Consider the following 19,435-nt stretch of genomic DNA (forward strand, 5'->3'; position numbering starts at 1 on the left):
ATGATTGGATCATTGCTATGCAAGAAGAGTTGAACAACTTTGAGCACAATCAAGTGTGGTCATTAGTCAAGAGGCCAACTACGGAACACAACATCATTGGAACAAAGTGGATTTTCAAGAATAAGCAAGATGAGAATGGTGTAATCATCCGCAACAAGGCAAGGTTAGTGGCACAAGGGTACTCACAAGTTGAAGGTTTGGACTTTGGTGAGATCTTTGCCCCCGTTGCCCGTCTGGAATCCATTCGCATGTTACTTGCTTATGATGCTTTCAATGGCTTTACATTACATCAAATGGGTGTGAAGAGTGCTTTCCTTAACGGTCCTCTACAAGAAGAAGTATATGTATCACAACCACCTGGGTTCATTGACCCCGATCACAAAGACTATGTGTATAAACTTCATAAGGCTTTGTATGGCCTCAAACAAGCACCTCGTGCTTGGTATGATCATCTTAAGAAGTTTTTACTCGATGATGGTTTTGTGAGAGGGGTGATCGATCCCTGCTACCTCTTGAGCACTGCGTTGGTTTTCCCTTGAAGAGGAAAGGGTGATGCAGTAAAGTAGCGTAAGTATTTCCCTCAGTTTTTGAGAACCAACGTATCAATCCAGTATGAGATCATGCTCGAGTCCCACGCACCTACACAAACAAATAAGAACCTCGCAACCAACGCGATAAAGGGGTTGTCAATCCCTTCACGGTCACTTACGAGAGTGAGATCTGATAGATATGATAAGATAATATTTTTGGTATTTTTTTGATAAAGAGAAATAACGATGCAAAGTAAAATAAATGGCAATAGAAATAGCTAAGTGTTGGAAGATTAATATGATGAAAGATAGACCCGTGGGCCATACGTTTCACTAGTGGCTTCTCTCAAGAGCATAAGTGTTACAGTGGATAAACGAATTACCGTCGAGCAATTGATAGAATTGAGCATAGTTATGAGAATATCTAGGTATGATCATGTATATAGGCATCACGTCCGCGATAAGTAGACCGAAACTATTCTGCATCTACTACTATTACTCCACATATCGACCGCTATCCAGCATGCATCTAGAGTATTAAGTTCATAAGAACAGAGTAATGCTTTAAGTAAGATGACATGATGTAGAGGGATAAACTCATGCAATATGATATAAAACCCATCTTTTTATCCTCGATGGCAACAATACAATACGTGTCGTTTCCCTTTCTGTCACTAGGATCGAGCACCACAAGATTTAACCCAAAGCTAAGCACTTCTCCCATTGCAAGAAAGATCAATCTAGTAGGCCAAACCAAACTGATAATTCGAAGAGACTTGCAAAGATAAACCAATCATACATAAAATAATTCAGAGGAGATTCAAATATTGTTCATAGATAAACTTGATAATAAACCCACAATTCATCGGATCTCGACAAACACACCGCAAAGAAGATTACATCGAATAGATCTCCAAGAAGATCGAGGAGAACTTTGTATTGAGATCCAAAGAGAGAGAAGAGGCCATCTACCTAATAACTATGGACCCATAGGTCTGAAGTAAACTACTCACACATCACCGGAGAGGCCATGGAGTTGATGTAGAGGCCCTCCGTGATCAATGCCCCCTCCGGCGGAGCTCCGAAAAAGGCCCCAAGATGGGATCTCTCGGGTACAAAAGGTTACGGCTGTGGAATTAGGTTTTCGTGGTGCTCCTAGATGTTTGGGGGGTACGTGGATATACATAGGAGGAATAAGTACGTCGGTGGAGCAATGAGGGGCCCACGAGAGTGGAGGGCACGCCCAGGGGGGTAGGCGCGCCCCCTTGCCTCGTGGCTTCCTCGATCGTTTCTTGACGCCCACTCCAAGTCTCCTGGATCACGTTTGTTGAGAAAATCACGTTCCCGAAGGTTTCATTCCGTTTGGACTCCGTTTGATATTCCTTTTCCGTGAAACACTAAAATAGGCAAAAATACAACAATTTGGGTTGGGCCTCCGGTTAGTAGGTTAGTCCCAAAAATGATATAAAAGAGTAAAATAAAGCCCATTAACATCCAAAACAGAGTAATATAATAGCATGGAGCAATCAAAAATTATAGATACGTTGGAGACGTATCAATCCCACTCTTTTTACTAAGAGAGACAAAGGTGATTTGATCTTATGCCAAATCTATGTAGATGATATCATTTTTGGTTCTCCTAACATTCATTTGTGCAAGAAGTTTGCGGCTTCAATGACCAAGAATTTTGAAATGTCATTCAATGTGGATTTGAAGTTCTTCCTCGGATTTCAAATTCAACAATTTCAAGAAGGAATTTTCTTGTCTCAAGCAAAATACCTCAAGGATATCCTAGCAAAATTTGGCATGTTTGATGCTAGCCCATGTAAGACACCTATGCCAACCAAAATTGTACTCACTGGAGACACAGATGGTACCCCCTTCGACCCATCTAAATACAATAAGCATATTCTTAGATACCTTGTTCACACCCCAAAGTTGGGTCTATGGTACCCCAAGGATGCTAAGTTTGATCTCATTGGGTACACGGATTCATATTGGGCTGGAGACAAAGTGGATCGTAAGTCCACCTCCGGTGCATGTCAATTCCTTGGACGCTCCTTGGCAAGTTGGTCCTCAAAGAAACAAAATTGTGTTGCTCTCTCCAGCGCAGAAGCTAAATACATTGCAACCGCCAGTTGTGCAACTCAATTACTATGGATGAGGCAAACTTTGAAGGATTACGGTATCACCTATTGTAGCGACCAGACCTCAAACAGTCTGATCTCTGTGCTCCGGTGTCATCCCTGGATCAGTAATGCTGACACCACACATTACTCGGAGGATTTATAACAGAGTAGCAATCACACACTTATTACATCGAGTGTCTCCATAGAGAACTTATTACAATAAATATGGCTTAAGGCCATCTAATAACGATAACAGCGGAAGGCTTGGAAGATAAGTGAGTCCATCAACTCCAACGGCATCACTGAGTATAGAACCACGACCTAAAACTCCTTAATCATCGTCTGAAAAGTCTACAACATTAACGTTGCAGCCCGAAACGGGTCAACACATGGAATATGCTGGCAAGGTAACACATAGAGAGTAATGCAATGAAACAACTATACTATATGCATATTTGGCTGGTGGAAAGCTCTATGGTTACAGTTTTGCGTAAAGCCAATTTTTCCCTACTTCAAAGGAATAAATTTATTTAACTATCATGGTAGTTGTTAAACATTGAGAATGGTTGACAGCATCCTCAATCCCAATTAAACATCATCATTATCAAAAACCCAACAAAATTAATTTAGAGTAACATGTTGAGATTCACATGATAATCCAGGTACTAGATACTCAAAACGTCCATAATCGGGGACACGGCTAACCATGATTAGTTTATACACTCTGCAGAGGTTTGCGCACTTTTCCCCACAAGACTCGATAGCCTCCATTTGGTTTCTCGCACTACATGGTGTTTGAGAAACGGATGACCGAGACATAGTCTTTCAGAAGCGCTACCACCTTACGATCAGGTAGACCGTACCACCTACATCCTCTACATCTGCTAGTCTACCACTGTAAGAGTTCGCACGACTTAGTCAACTATGCTAGAGCCCATAATAGCTTGTGGCTGCACACGGAAGTTTCTAGTATGAATAATCTCATGATCCCTTTGAGCCTGGGTGGCGGTCCAAAAGAAAACAGGCAAATCCTGGATTACCCAGGCTCCTCAATCCATCCAGATGTGTGTTTAAGTTGCCACCTTAGATGAACCATTAATTAACGAACTCACATCTGTCATGGATATCACTCACCCAATCCACGTCTACTAGCATAGTATGGCATAATAAGCAAACGTAGAAGTAACTTCCCAAAGGTTTGATAATAAAGAGGTAATAGGTACTACCTCAACTACTTCCCAATCCCACAATTTAATTAGATCCTAATCATGCAATGTTTGAGGATTGATCTAATGCAGTAAAACTGGGTAGTAGAAAAGGTATGATCAAAGTGTTACTTGCCTTGCTGATGATCCGGGAAACCTAGCGATTCGAAGTAACAAGCGGCGCACTCCGGGTACTCTATCGCAAACAAACAAGCACACAATAAGTACTCATCTAATGCATGGGTAAAACTCGAATAAGATATCTAACCAGAAGGTTCAACTTAAGAACTCCGGTTTGCAAAAAGAATCAAATCGAACGAGGCAACGAAAGTCAAACGGCGAAAGAAAACAACTTCGTTCTACTAATCTGGATCTAAGTCAAATTTTACAGTAGCAAAAACTTATTTAAGTTGGTTAAACATATAGAGGGTTTCGAGACGAAACTCTAGGCACTTGAATCGCCTGATTCCGATAAACGAGCGAAAAGTTATACTAAAATGAAAATCGGATCAGAAATCGCGATCAGAAAAATCACGGATTTAATCCGAAAAAAGAAAAACGACGAACGTTCGCTAGAACGAACGGACGGACGAACGCTCGCTAATTAAATAAATTGGAAGAACTGATCTATTTAAAAAAACCGAAACTAAAAAAACCGACGAAAAAACCGAACGGCTTTTTGAAAAAAATAAAAAAAATGGCGTGGATTTCGAGGCGACCTCGGCGGCGGCGGCGGCGTCGGGGCGCAGCGGGGCGGCGTCCGAAGGCGGCGGGGCGGCGGGGCGCAGCGGCGGCGGCGGCGGCTAGCGGCGGCGCGGGCGGGCCGCTCGGGGCGGCGGCTCGGCCTCGGGCTGGCTCCCCCCCGGCTTATAAAGCCTTGGCGGGCCGGAGTCCCGGTCGGACATGGCCCGTAGGTCGGTTCGTTTTAAAAAAAAATTACACGCAGAAGAAAAATAAAAAAATACTAAACGGACTCCAAAAATCCCGAAATAAATTTTCCCGTGCTTCTAAAATCAAACCGCACGAGGTGAACATTTATTTGGGGCCTAAATGCAATTTTGAAAAACGCACATTTTTCCTAAATTCAAATAAAATAAAATAAAAAGTCCGAAATAAAATCTTATTTGATTTTATTATTAAATCCTCAATATTTCTTTATTTTGGGAAAGTCATTTTATTCCCTCTCTCATACTTTTTGTAATAGAAATAATTGATGATAAAATAATAAAAATCAAATGATCCTATTCTCAAAATTTGAGAAAACTCAAATATGAGAATAAAGAATTTCCCAACTCTCTCCGTGGGTCCTTGAGTTGCGTAGAAATTTCTAGGATCAAACCAAGAGCAAAACAAAATATGATATGCAATGATGATCTAATGTATAACATTCCAAATTGAAAATTTGGGATGTTACAAACCTACCCCCTTAAGATGAATCTCGCCCTCGAGATTCGGGTTGGCTAGAAAATAGGTGAGGGTGGTCCTTGAGCAAATCTTCCTCTCGTTACCAGGTGGCTTCATCCTCTGTGTGGTGGCTCCACTGAACTTTGCAAAACTTAATAACCTTGCTGCGAGTGACTCGGCTGGCAAACTTGAGAATCTTAATTGGTTTCTCCTCGTAGGTCAAATCGTTATCCAACTGAATTGTTTCCAATGGCACTGTGTCTCTCAAGGGTATGTCAGCCATCTCCGCGTGACACTTCTTCAACTGAGAAACGTGGAACACATCATGAACTCCTGACAATCCTTCGGGCAATTCCAACTTGTAGGCCACTTCTCCCATACGCTCCAAAACTCGATATGGTCCTACAAATCGTGGCGCTAACTTTCCTTTAACCCCAAAACGCTTTGTTCCTCGAAGTGGGGATACTCGAAGATAAGATCTATCTCCAACTTCGTAAACAGTCTCCTTGCATTTAGAATCTACATAACTCTTCTGTCTGGACTGAGCTACCTTGAGCCTATCGCGAATCAATTTCACCTTCTGTTCAGACTCTTTAATCAAATCAGGTCCAAACAACTGGCGGTCTCCAACTTCGTCCCACAACAACGGTGTCCTGCACCTCCTTCCGTACAAAGCTTCGAAAGGGGCCATCTTCAAACTGGATTGATAGCTGTTGTTGTAAGAGAACTCTGCATATGGCAAATTGTCGTCCCAACTAGATCCGTAATCTAGCGCACAAGCTCTCAGCATATCCTCCAAAATCTGATTGACTCTCTCGGTCTGTCCATCTGTCTATGGATGAAAAGCTGTACTAAATTCTAGCCCGGTACCCAAAGTTTCGTGCAACTGCTTCCAGAACTTTGAGGTAAACTGGGTTCCTCTATCTGATACGATACTCCTCAGAACTCCATGCAAACATACGATCCTGGTCATGTATATCTTTGCCAACTTAGCACTGGTGTAAGTGGTCTTTACCGGGATGAAGTGAGCTACTTTCGTCAACCGATCGACTACAACCCAAATCGAGTCATAGCCTGAACGAGTCCTGGGTAATCCCGTGATAAAATCCATGCCTAACTTATCCCATTTCCATTCGGGTATCGGCAATGGTTGTAACAATCCTGCTGGCTTCTGATGCTCTGCCTTTACTCTCTGACACACATCACAAACTGCTACATACTCCCCAATATCCTTCTTCATTCCGGTCCACCAGAAAATGTCTTTCAAATCCAAATACATCTTGGTATTTCCTGGGTGAATCAAATATGGTGAATCGTGTGCCTCTTGCAGAATTAGCTTCCTAATCTCCGGGTCATTGGGCACATAAACACGGTCTTCAAACCATAGGGTGTCGTGCTCATCCTCACGAAATCCTTTAGCCTTTCCTACGCTTATTTTCTCCTTTATAGAGGCAACCTCCTTGTCAGTCTTCTGAGCTTCTTTGATTCTATCCATCAAAGTTGACTGAATCTCCAATGCTGCTACATAGCCTCTCGGAACTATTTCCAAACATAGTTCACGAAGGTTTTCTGGTAACTCCCTTGGTATTTCTCCCGTTATTAATGTATTGACATGTCTCTTACGGCTTAATGCGTCAGCTACTACATTAGCCTTTCCGGGATGGTAATGCAATCTCATATCATAATCCTTGATGAGCTCCAACCATCTCCTTTGTCTGAGGTTTAACTCCTTCTGTGTGAAAATGTATTTCAAACTCTTATGGTCCGTGTACACCTCACAATGGTTTCCAATGAGGAAATGTCTCCATGTTTTCAATGCATGCACTACGGCTGCTAATTCCAAATCATGCCTAGCATAATTTAACTCATAAGGTTTCAGTTGTCTTGAGGCATATGAAACAACTCTCCCTTCCTGCATAAGCACTGCTCCAAGTCCTCGACGTGAAGCGTCGCAATACACCTCATAGTCCTTGGTCTAATCTGGCAAAATCAACACTGGTGAAGTAACCAAACGTTTCTTCAACTCCTGGAAACTAGTCTCACATTCCTCAGTCCATATGAACTTGGTATCTTTCTTCAACAACTCCGTCATAGGCTTCGCAATCTTTGAGAAATTCTCAATAAATCTCCGGTAGTATCCTGCGAGTCCCAGAAAACTCTGTATCTCTCCAACCGTAGTCGGTGCTTCCCACTTGGTCACGGTATCAACTTTAGTGGGATCTACTACTATTCCTTCTCCGGATATAACGTGTCCGAGAAATCCTACTTCCTTCAGCCAAAACTCACATTTGCTGAACTTGGCATACAACTGATGTTCTCTGAGCTTCTCAAGTACCATTCGCAAATGTTCCTTATGCTCCTCTTCATTCTTCGAGTAAACCAGGATATCATCAATGAACACCACAACGAACTTATCCAAGAACTCCATAAACACTTTGTTCATCATGTTCATAAAGTATGCAGGTGCGTTAGTCAGACCAAATGACATAACGGTATACTCATGCAGCCCATACCTGGTGGTAAAAGCTGTCTTAGGTATATCTTGTTCCCGAATCTTCAACTGGTGGTATCCTGATCGCAGATCGATCTTGGAAAATACCTTAGCTCCTTGCAATCGATCAAACAGATCATTGATCATTAGTAGTGGGTACTTGTTCTTGATCGTTACTTCATTCAATCCTCATAATCAACAACCATCCTTAGCGATCCATCCTTCTTCTCCACTAGAAGTATTGGCGATCCCCAAGGCGAAGAACTTGGGCGAATATATCCTTTATCCAGTAACTCCTTAATCTGCTTCTTAATTTCCACCAAATCCTTTGCAGACATCCTATATGGTCTCTTTGATATTGGCCCTGTGCCTGGCAATAGCTCAATCAAAAACTCAATATCTCTATCCGGTGGCATGCCTAGCAACTCTTCTGGAGATACTTCAGGGAAATCCCTTACCACTGGTACTTCCTCCCGCACAACTCCTGTTAAGCAATTTACTTGAGTCCTCTTTGGCACATGTCGGGATACATACTTGATCCTTCTCCCTTCTGGGGTGGTAAGCAAAATTGACTTACTAGCACATTCAATATTCCCCTTATACTTTGATAACCAATCCATGCCTAATATCACATCCAATCCTTGGGATTCCAATACTATTAGGTCTGAGGGAAAAACATAGTTACCAATCCTTAATGGTAACCGATCACACCATCGACTGGCCATATATTCTGCTCCAGGCGAGGTTACTAACATGGGTGACCTAAGGGATTGGGTTGATAGGTTATACTTATCCACGAATCCCCTTGAGATGTATGAATGCGATGCACCAGTATCAAAAAGAACGAGTGCAGTAAATGAATAAACCAAAAACTTACCTATTACTGCATCAGGCTGAGCTTCAACCTCCTCCACACTAACGTGGTTCACCTGTCCCCTGTTGAAAGGGTTCGGCTTCTTCCCAGAGCTTCCATTGCTATTTCCATTTTGTAATTCAGGACATTCATTGGCATAATGTCCGGTCTTCGAACACTTAAAGCAAGTGACTTGGCTCAGGTCTTTCTTGGTTGGGGTTGATGGGTTGGTGCGATTCTGGCCGTTGCTTCCTCCATTACCATTACCATTCCTGGTGCCATTGTGATTGTGCGAGCTACCTCCTCCATGGGTATGCTGAAAATGTCCTCCCGGTCTAGGGGTAAAACGTGGCTTCTGCTGAGCTCCTAAATTGTACTTCCCTTGTCCATACTTCCTCTTGCGATTCTCAATTTGCTGCTGCTTGCCTTCAATCATAAGAGCACGGTCTACCAACTCCTGATAGTTGTTGAAGGTTGCTACCATCAACTGCATGCTTAACTCATCATTCAGTCCTTCCAGAAACTTCTCCTGCTTAGCTGCATCCGTAGCGACGTCATCTGGTGCATAACGTGCTAACTTACTAAAATCCTCCACATACTGGCCAACTGTCCGTCCTCCTTGGCGCAAGTTGCGAAACTCACACTTCTTCATGGCCATAGCTCCTGCTGAAACATGTGCAGTATGAAAAGCCTGCTGAAACTGGTCCCATGTGACAGTGTCGACTAGAAAAGTGGCTGTGAAATTCTCCCACCATGATGCTGCGGGTCCTTCTAGCTGATGTGCGGCAAACTTCACCTTCTCCGTATCCGTACATCCTGCTGTGGTCAACTCCCTAGCTATCTTGCGGAGCCAATCATCTGCTACTATCGGCTCGGTGCTACTGGAAAACACCGGCGGATTCAGCCTAAGAAAACGGGCTAAGTGGTCAACAGGTGGTGGTGGTGGGTTGTTGTTGTTGGTCCCCTGATTCTGATTCTGGACTAGCAACTGCATCAATGTGTTCTGCTTCTGGATCAACTGGGTGAGCTCCGGTGGAAAGGCAAATCCGGGGTCACGTCTCGGAGGCATCTGAGGATTTAGAAAAGATGAGATGTAAGAATAGAGGGGGTCTAAAGAGAAAACACTACCCATATGCACATGAGGCAAAATAAACAATTCACTTCATTCAATCAAACAAGGGCATACAATCGATCTATCTATCGCAAAAGTGCTCGGACTACTATATTTACATGGTGGACTACTACTACTGATGAGGTGGTCTACTAGAAATATTCTTCGGTTGAAGACTCCATGATATCTGCTCCAGCTTCATCAACATAGTCATCATCGCTACTATCTGGATCCGAGTCGGTGTCGTCGATGATGATGTAGTCTTCCGGGCTAATCTCCTTGGGTTCTTCGTCTTCATCTACTAGCGTAGGGCTTCCCATAAATATTTCAATCTTCTTGATCAGGTCGTCATTCTTCTCCACCAATACTTCAATTTCCTCTTCATAATCTTCTCGTGTAGCCTTGAGTTCTTCCTCCAGTTCCTTGATTCTTGTCCTCGCCTTCTTCAGATCTATCATATCAGAGCACATCTGGTTCTCCTGACGTCGAATGTGCTGGTTTAATTCCTGGATAAAAGCTGGAATGGATCTATCCTTTCTGGTGCTGATCATCTCCCAGTGCACATCTCGGCGCCCACAAATCTGGTAGATAGTATCCTTGAGATCATTGCGGTAGAATTCTCCAATGCGTCCCATGGCGATGTGAGCTGCCATGCTCTTTCCTAGATTCCAAGTTGGTGCATCAAAAGAAAACTCTATGGGCTCAGTGACTGGCATGAACGTTCTTCCTGGAACTTGAACTTGAATCATCCAGCGCTCTTCTTCAGGTAAAGTGGCGTTGTAGGTCCCGGTGAAGCTTGGTACTCCTATGTTCAGGTATCTAGTGACTTCCTTCAAGTGACGTCCAAAGGGTGTATCGTCATCCGGTTGCGTGAACTTGTTCCTTGCATCTGCCATCCTAAAGAGTAGAAAAGATGAGAGGTCAAAAAAGAAGAGAATGAATAGTGATCTTGGTCTTTAGCTTAGTGGTCGTGTCCTACAATCAGCGTGTGCTCTGATACCATCTCTGTAGCGACCAGACCTCAAACAGTCAGATCTCTGTGCTCCGGTGTCATCCCTGGATCAGTAATGCTGACACCACACAGTACTCGTAGGATTTATAACAGAGTAGCAATCACACACTTATTACATCGAGTGTCTCCATAGAGAACTTATTACAATAAATATGGCTTAAGGCCATCTAATAACGATAACATCGGAAGGCTTGGAAGATAAGCGAGTCCATCAACTCCAACGGCATCACTGAGTATATAACCACGACCTAAAACTCCTTAATCATCGTCTGAAAAGTCTGCAACATTAACGTTGCAGCCCGAAACGGGTCAGCACATGGAATATGCTGGCAAGGTAACACATAGAGAGTAATGGAATGAAACAACTATACTATATGCATATTTGGCTGGTGGAAAGCTCTATGGTTACAGTTTTGCGTAAAGCCAATTTTTCCCTACTTCAAAGGAATAAATTTATTTAACTATCATGGTAGTTGTTAAACATTGAGAATGGTTGACAGCATCCTCAATCCCAATTAAACATCATCATTATCAAAAACCCAACAAAATTAATTTAGAGTAACATGTTGAGATTCACATGATAAACCAGGTACTAGATACTCAAAACGTCCATAAACGGGGACACGGCTAACCATTATTAGTTTATACACTCTGCAGAGGTTTGCGCACTTTTCCCCACAAGACTCGATCACCTCCGTTTGGTTTCTCGCACTACATGGTGTTTGAGAAACGGATGACCGAGACATAGTCTTTCAGAAGCGCTACCACCTTACGATCGGGTAGACCGTACCACCTACATCCCCTACATCTGCTAGTCTACCACTGTAAGAGTTCGCACGACTTAGTCAACTATGCTAGAGCCCATAATAGCTTGTGGCTGCACACGGAAGTTTCTAGTATGAATAATCTCATGATCCCTTTGAGCCTGGGTGGCGGTCCAAAAGAAAATACCTAAATCCTGGATTACCCAGGTGCCTCAATCCATCCAGATGTGTGTTTAAGTTGCCACCTTAGATGAACCATTAATTAACGAACTCACATCTGTCATGGATATCACTCACCCAATCCACGTCTACTAGCATAGCATGGCATAATAAGCAAATGTAGAAGTAACTTCCCAAAGGTTTGATAATAAAGAGGTAATAGGTACTACCTCAACTACTTCCCAATCCCACAATTTAATTAGATCCTAATCATGCAATGTTTGAAGATTGATCTAATGCAGTAAAACTGGGTAGTAGAAAAGGTATGATCAAAGTGTTACTTGCCTTGCTGATGATCCGGGAAACCTAGCGATTCGAAGTAACAAGCGGCGCACTCCGGGTACTCTATCGCAAACAAACAAGCAACAATAAGTACTCATCTAATGCACGGGTAAAACTCGAATAAGAGATCTAACCAGAAGGTACAACTTAAGAATTCCGGTTTGCAAAAAGAATCAAATCGAACGAGGCAACGAAAGTCAAACGGCGAAAGAAAACAACTTCGTTCTACTAATCTGGATCTAAGTCAAATTTTACAATAGCAAAAACTTGTTTAAGTTGGTTAAATGGATAGAGGGTTTCGAGACGAAACTCCAGGCGCTTGAATCGCCTGATTCCGATAAACGAGCGAAAAGTTATACTTAAACGAAAATCGGATCAGAAATCACGATCAGAAAAATCGCGGATTTAATCCGAGAAAAAGAAAAACGACGAACGTTCGCTAGAACGAACGAACGGACGGACGCTCGCTAATTAAATAAATCGGAAGAACCGATCTATTTAAAAAAACAAAACTAAAAAAACCGACGGAAAAACCGAACAGTTTTTCGAAAAAAAATATAAAAAAACGGCACAGATTTCGAGGCGACCTCGGTGGCGGCGGCGGCGGCGTCGGGGCGCGGCGGGCCGGCGGGCGGCGGCGTCCGGCGGCGGCAGGGCAGCGGGGCGCGGCGGCGGCGGCTAGCGGCGGCGCGGGCGGGGCGCTCGGGGCGGCTAGGGTTCGGGGGTGGCGGCTGGGCCTCGAGTTGGCCCCCCCGCCTTATAAAGCCTTGGCAGGCTGGAGTCCCGGTCGGACACGGCCCGTAGGTCGGTTCGTTTTTTTAAATAATTACGCGCAGAAGAAAAATAAAAAAAATACTAAACGGACTCCAAAAATCCCGAAATAAATTTTCCCGTGCTTCTAAAATCAAACCGCACCAGGTGAACATTTATTTGGGGCCTAAATGCAATTTTGAAAAACACACATTTTTCCTAAATTCAAATAAAATTAAAAAAAACTCCAAAATAAAATCTTATTTGATTTTATTATTAAATCCTCAATATTTCTTTATTTTGAGAAAGTCATTTTATTCCCTCTCTCATATTTTTTGTAATAGAAATAATTGATGATAAAATAATAAAAATCAAATGATCCTATTCTCAAAACTTGAGAAAACTCAAATATGAGAATAAAGAATTTCCCAACTCTCTCCGTGGGTCCTTGAGTTGCGTAGAAATTTCTAGGAGCAAACCAGGAGCAAAACAAAATATGATATGCAATGATGATCTAATGTATAACATTCCAAATTGAAAATTTGGGATGTTACACCTATAGACATGTGCCTCTTTTATGTGACAATGAAAGTGCCATCAATATTGCTGAGAACCGCAAAGATCATACCTGCACCAAGCACATTGATATTAGGTATCACTTCTTGAGAGATCATGTGGAAAAGGGGGATATTGATATTTCTCATGTTGGGACATATATGCAACTTGTAGATATTTTCACAAAGCCATTGGATGAAGCAAGGTTTTGTCAATTTAGGCGTGAACTTGGTATCTTAGAGCTTGACAACATTATGTGAAAACTAGTACCCATGCATGCATTGTCATAATGTCTTGTCTTGATGTAGGCATATATTTAGGGGGAGACACTCAACTAATGAGTACTCTCACCCTATGAAATGCATAAAAAGAACAAACACTCTCAAGGCTATCATGTTATTCTAACTATGGAGCTTTCTATGATGGAGTAGTGATTATGCACCCAAAGTTCCATTCTTTGCGGAGCCATGTCACGTATACTCATACATGGTGGCCGTAGCCACTGCTCTTGTCACTAGAACAATATATGAGCGGTATGTGTTTTGGTGTTGTTGTTGTATTGTCATAGGTTACTCACTACTTGATATTATACCAATTCATCATTTTCATCATCATCTCCCCCCTTGTCATCATCTAAATTTTTACAGAAAATTTTTGTGTGTCGGTCGTCCGGTATTGTTCGGACGTCCGTAAAAAGCTCTCTGTTACCTTGGGTCGGGACGTCCGGTCTATCCGGTCGTCCGTTAATTCCTTCCCTGGCTTGGGCATTCTCAGGCACTGGACGTCCGAAGAAATCCGGTCATCCGTTAATTCTTCTCTGGCTCAGGCACCGGACGTCCGTAGGACACCGGTCTTCCGGGACTTTCTCAGGCACCGGACGACCGAAGAACTCCGGTCGTCCGTTAATTCCTCTCTGGCTCAGGCACCGGACGTCCGTAAAACTCCGGTCGTCTGGGACTTTCTCGGGCACCTATATATGGGCAATTTGATTATTTGCCACCCCTTACTTGGTACATTGACTATTTGCCACTTTTTACTTTGTATTTGATCTGATGACACTTTTTACCTGGGTGTTTGTTATTTTGCCCTCTATCATATGGGTCCCACAAAAAAAGACATACTTGCCCTTACATCTCGATTAACCAGAACAGAGGAGCTCATTCTCGCTCACGAACGCAGGCGGCAGACGACGACGGCTACTGGACGATGGCGATGGCCTGGGATACTCGACGGCGGCGGCCCTGGTGAGTCCCTCTCTCCCGCTCCCTCCCTCTTTCCAGATCCCTCCCTCTCTCGCGCTCATCTCCCCGGCAGAGCCCCTAGGGTTAGGGCAGGCGGCGCGGCGGCGAGGCGGCCGGCCCTAGGGTTAGGGCAGGCAGCGCGGTAGCAAGGCGGTCGACCCTAGGGTTAGGGCAGGCGGCACGGCGGCGAGGCAGCTTCTGGCTTGGTTGTGGCCGTGATGTGCCACCACTGCTTGTGTGCTTCTGCTGCCGCCGTTATGTGCTGTACATGAGCAAGTTGACCCTGTTAATGTTTTAAGTTGTTCTGTACACGAGCTGCTTACTTTGTTGTATATCTCATGTTTGCTTGATTTCTTGCTGTTGCAGACCACATAACTCAGATGAGCTAGGTGTTGGAGATGGCTGAACCGGAGAGGGGTGAGCACGTTGTTGGAGACGGCTTCGACTTTCCTTCTTTGTTTGTTCCCGAGCCAAGGTGAGAAAGCAAAGTAGCTTCTTTTTGGTGCTCATCTGAATGCACGTTAGTGAACATACGCTAACTCCATCGTATGTTGTTCGTTATTGGTCATTGTCGAGTAGGCCGCATCGGCCGCCGCTGGTGTTCACATTAACTATTAGAGTAGCTCCTTATGTCTACAAGCTTGATGATGGAAGCGAGCAAGTTGTTGACAAGCATGACATTGTGTTTGATTTTAACATTTCCGGTATGTCATGGGTTAGCTTCAATGAAGCTGTGGCACAACATATCAAAATGGGGATTGGCCAAGAGGTGCGGTTGTTTGCATTAGACACCGTTGAGAGCACCGTTGATCTTGTACTTAATGGTCAACAACTGAATTCACACTTTATGGGCAATCATTGGGACTTTGAGGCCAAGAAATCATTACTGTTAGCTGAGGTTGTTACATTGGAGGCACCCAATGCAAAGAAAGTAGGAAAGAAGAAGGCTCCCAAAAAGCCAACTGCTCCAAAAAAATCCCATAAAACCACCAGCTCCTAAAAAACCAGCTGCCCCCAAAAAGCCAAGTGCTCCTAGAAAACCCCAAAACCCACCAGCTCCCAAAAAGCCAAGTGCTGCTAGTAAGAAGGCAGCAACAAACACTTCTGTAGAATGCAGTGCTAGCTCATCTATGGTTGTTGATAATTCAAACTTGTCAGCTTCTGAGTTGGCACAGACAATGGGGAGTCAGTATAGAGTTTTTCCAGATGATATGGAGTTTTCACCGGATGATGTTGACCACCCAGCTACAATGCAATTTCAAAGTGTTTGTGATGTGGTTGATAGTAGTGAGAGATGTGAGTCCTCTGTGCTTACTCAGGAAGAACCACCCATAGATTGGAGCTTGATTGAGATAGCTCCACCCATATGTGATGACAATATGTGCGATCCTCTTGGTATCAACGATGTCGACATTCCCATAACCGAAGAGAATATGTGTGATATTCTTGGTACCAACGATGAGGCGTTCCCCGAGCCACCACCTTCTCCACCTAGTGAGGAAGTTTACATGACCGATGAGGAGGATCGTCAACTTTTCATTGAGGCTGCCATTCCTGTTGATGATAGTGTGCCACCAGAGGAGGAGATTGCATATGACAAAGAGAACTTGCAGATGTATCTTGGTGCTTTGTTTCCTTCAATGAAAGATTTTAGGATGGCTATCAGACAATATGCAATTAAAAGGGAAATTGACATTTGGGGATATAAGACTGATAAGAAAAGGTATCTTGGCAAATGTAGAGCCAAGGGTTGTCCATGGAGGATTACAGCTAGAATAAGGACTGATGGACAAAGCATAAGGGTACTAACGTTTTATTTAAGCATTGTTATTGTTGCTGTTTTTTCTATGTTTTTCATAAGTTTTTCCTATGTTGTGATGTGTTTCATCTTGTATTGCAGGTTACCAAGATTTCCGTGAAGCACAAGTGCTCCTCTACCGGTAGAATAAAAAGCAGCATGACATCTCAAGGATGGGTAGCACAAAGGACTGTACCCATTATCCAGAGTGACCCTACTATTGGATGCAAAGAGCTGTTGGGGCATTTGGAAGATACATATGGCACAACCATTGAGTATCATACAGTGTGGAAAGGCAAAGATATAGCACAGAAAGAGATATATGGTAGCATGAGGCAGAGTTTTCAATATTTGTTTAACTTCAAAGCAGAAGTTGAGAAGAGATCCCCAGGCAGCATTGTAGAGGTGGATATAAAGATGGTTCACGGTATTGTTCGCTTTAACCGATTCTTTATGGCTCTTAAACCTTGCATTGATGGCTTTAAAGCTGGTTGTAGACCATATCTCAGTATAGATTCAACTGCACTCACCGGTAAATGGAGAGGTCACTTAGCAGCTTGTACAACATTAGATGGGCATAATTGGATGTATCCTCTAGCATTTGCATTCATTGATGGTGAAACCGATGAAAATTGGACATGGTTCATGTCACAACTAAATAGGGCATTAGGTCCTATTTCCCCTCTAGCTATATGCACAGATGCATGTAAAGGTTTAGAGAGTGCAGTCAAAAAAATATTCCCTCATGCAGATCAAAGAGAGTGTTTTAGGAATCTCATGGCTAACTTATCTAAAAAGTTCCAAGGAGATGTGTTTGGCAGAATGTGGCCAGCTGCTAGGGCATATAGGCCACAAGTTTTTAACTACCACATGAATAAAATCCTAGCAGAAGCACCTGATGTGCATGAGTATCTCTCAAGGTACCATAGCTTAAAATGGATGAGATGCATGTTTGACCCCTCAATTAAATGTCATTACATCAATAATAACCTTGCTGAGTCTTTTAATGGTTGGATTAAAGATTACAAAGAGTTGCCACCTGATGAGCTAGCTGACACTCTTAGAGAGCTAGTCATGAAACTTCCTGAGAAAAGGAGAAATATTGGAATGAAACTGAAAGGAAAAATTATTCCAGCCATCATCCAACAGATTCATAATAGGACAAGGGGACTTAAACATTTGAAAGTTGGGAAATCTGGAGTTGCAAGTTGTGAGGTGAGGGATACAAGTAAATACAACTTGCGACATGTTGTGAAAACTGCCCAAAGCGAGTGCACGTGCTTGGAGTGGCAGCACACAGGGAAGCCTTGTGAGCATGCACTTGCTTTCTTGCTGGATAGAAGGAACCCCAAATGGGAGGACTACGTGCATGACTATTTCTCTCTAGAGAAGTTTAGGGCAGCATATGCTGGAGAGGTTGAGCCATTGACAGATAGGTCTCAATGGCCACATGTACAATTTCCATTTGACATGGAGGCTCCATTAGACAAGAAAAGAGATGTTGGAAGGCCTAGAAAAAACAGGTACAAGATCTTCCTCGAAGGTGGAGATGGTGGTCCTAAAAACAAGAAAGAACCAAAATAGCTAGGCAGCAAGAATAGATGCAAAAAAATGCCACATTTTAGGCCACAGGCAGTCCACATGTCCGCTGAATGGACCAAGGCCAAGGTACGTGTGATGATTTATGTTTATTTCATCACTTGTAATGATCAATGTTTATTTCATCACTTATTTTACTGTGTACTACCTTGTGCAGGAAAAGAAAGAAGAGAGCACCAAGATATCCAGTTGATGATGATGCCTCAGCACCGGAACCTGAAGTGGCAGCCCAACAACCTGAAGTTGTTGTCACTCCCAATAGGCACATGATCACCATGCCATAAAGTCTTCAAGGCAGTCCCAATCCAGTGACAAGAAGGTAACACATCCACATACTACAACAATGTCTATTTTAACTTGCACTCATTACATTTCTCGATACATGCAGCATGTTGGCTTCGGCGTTGGCTGATGAGGCAACACATGTAGCACCACAACTTGATGTGGCTGTCACTCCAACCAGGCACATGCTCACTATGCCACAGAGTCTACAAGGAAGTCCCAATCCAGTCACAAGAAGGATGTTGGCCATGGCATTGGCTGATGAGGCGTCGCAGCAACCTACCCCAACTGTGGAGGACACCATGATAGCATATGACATGGCCTCAAGCTCGAAAGCTAGAAAGTTGACCCCGAAGAGAAGGAAGTACTAGTGTTGTGCTTATCTTCTCTATGCTTTTGGTTGTAATATGGCAAACTTAGCATCCTTTACTTTGGATGTAACATGGCAGCAACTATTGTGTTATGCTTTTGGTTGTAACATGGCAGTTACAATGGCCTTCTGCTTTTGGTTGTAAAACATGGCAGAAATTATGGCCTTATGGTAGATGGTGTATGATCATGTTAACTGCTTTATTTCGCTATATTGTCTTGATATTGTGTCATGGTGTATGAATATGTTCATTTGGAAATATATGTTTGAATTTTCTATTCTGTGCATACATATTTTGAAAAGTGAAATAATAGGCAAAATGCTGTCCAAATTGAGCCAATATGCTGCCCAAATTTTGAACTTTTTTTTGAACAACCCAGAAAAAATTGAAAAAATTACAGTAAATCATTCATATATGTTTGACTAATCTGAGAAAGTTTCATGCAATTTGGATCATTGGTTCAACGGGAAAATGCATCTCAACTTTCAGATTAACTAGTTTGACCACATTTTGACCGAAATTAAAAAGTTGTCAGAAAAAATTGAAAAAAATACAATAAATCATTCATATATGTGTGACTAATCTGAGAAAGTTTCATGCAATTTGGATCATTGGTTCAACGAATCTATGCATTTCAACTAGTTTGAGCAAATTTGGACCAAAACTTGATGAGGAGCAGCAGGGGAAGAAGACTCCAGTGGTAGGGGCAGCAGCGGCAGGGTAGAAGTTTCACGAGGGGAGCAAGAGGGGGCGGCAGCAGCAAGGCAGGAAGGGCCGGCGAGGAGCAGCAGGAAGGTGCAGGAGAGGAGTGGAGTACGAGTTCATCCATCCCCCTGTAT

At 43.1% G+C, this 19,435-nt stretch overlaps 2 protein-coding genes across 2 annotated transcripts; both read left to right on the top strand.

The window, feature by feature from the left end:
• The first annotated feature begins 14,944 nt into the window (after nt 1-14,944).
• LOC147976107 (uncharacterized) lies at nt 14,945-18,596 on the top strand. Its single transcript, XM_087519726.1, has 3 exons — nt 14,945-15,021; nt 15,126-15,315; nt 18,360-18,596. Exons 1-3 carry the CDS (start codon nt 14,945-14,947, stop codon nt 18,594-18,596), a joined length of 504 nt encoding a protein of 167 aa, XP_087375852.1.
• LOC147976108 (uncharacterized) lies at nt 15,725-18,227 on the top strand. The gene is given in 4 exon segments (XM_087519387.1): nt 15,725-16,348; nt 16,447-17,949; nt 17,951-18,012; nt 18,101-18,227. Coding segments are annotated over 4 exon segments (2,316 nt in total).
• Nucleotides 18,597-19,435: the final 839 nt, after the last annotated feature.

Source organism: Triticum urartu, chromosome 4A (assembly GCF_056163025.1).
Source record: "Triticum urartu cultivar PI428250 chromosome 4A, HENAU_Tu73, whole genome shotgun sequence".
In the NCBI taxonomy this organism is placed as follows: Eukaryota; Viridiplantae; Streptophyta; class Magnoliopsida; order Poales; family Poaceae; genus Triticum; species Triticum urartu.

What these genes read in the sequence shown, in the direction of transcription:
- LOC147976107 (XM_087519726.1), top strand. Translation starts at nt 14,945, where the DNA reads ATGGCTGAACCGGAGAGGGGTGAGCACGTTGTTGGAGACGGCTTCGAC. An exon ending in TTGTTTGTTCCCGAGCCAAG is followed by an intron (nt 15,022 to 15,125) that starts GTGAGAAAGCAA and finishes ATTGTCGAGTAG; the next exon opens with GCCGCATCGGCCGCCGCTGG. An exon ending in AAATGGGGATTGGCCAAGAG is followed by an intron (nt 15,316 to 18,359) that starts GTGCGGTTGTTT and finishes TTGGCTGATGAG; the next exon opens with GCAACACATGTAGCACCACA.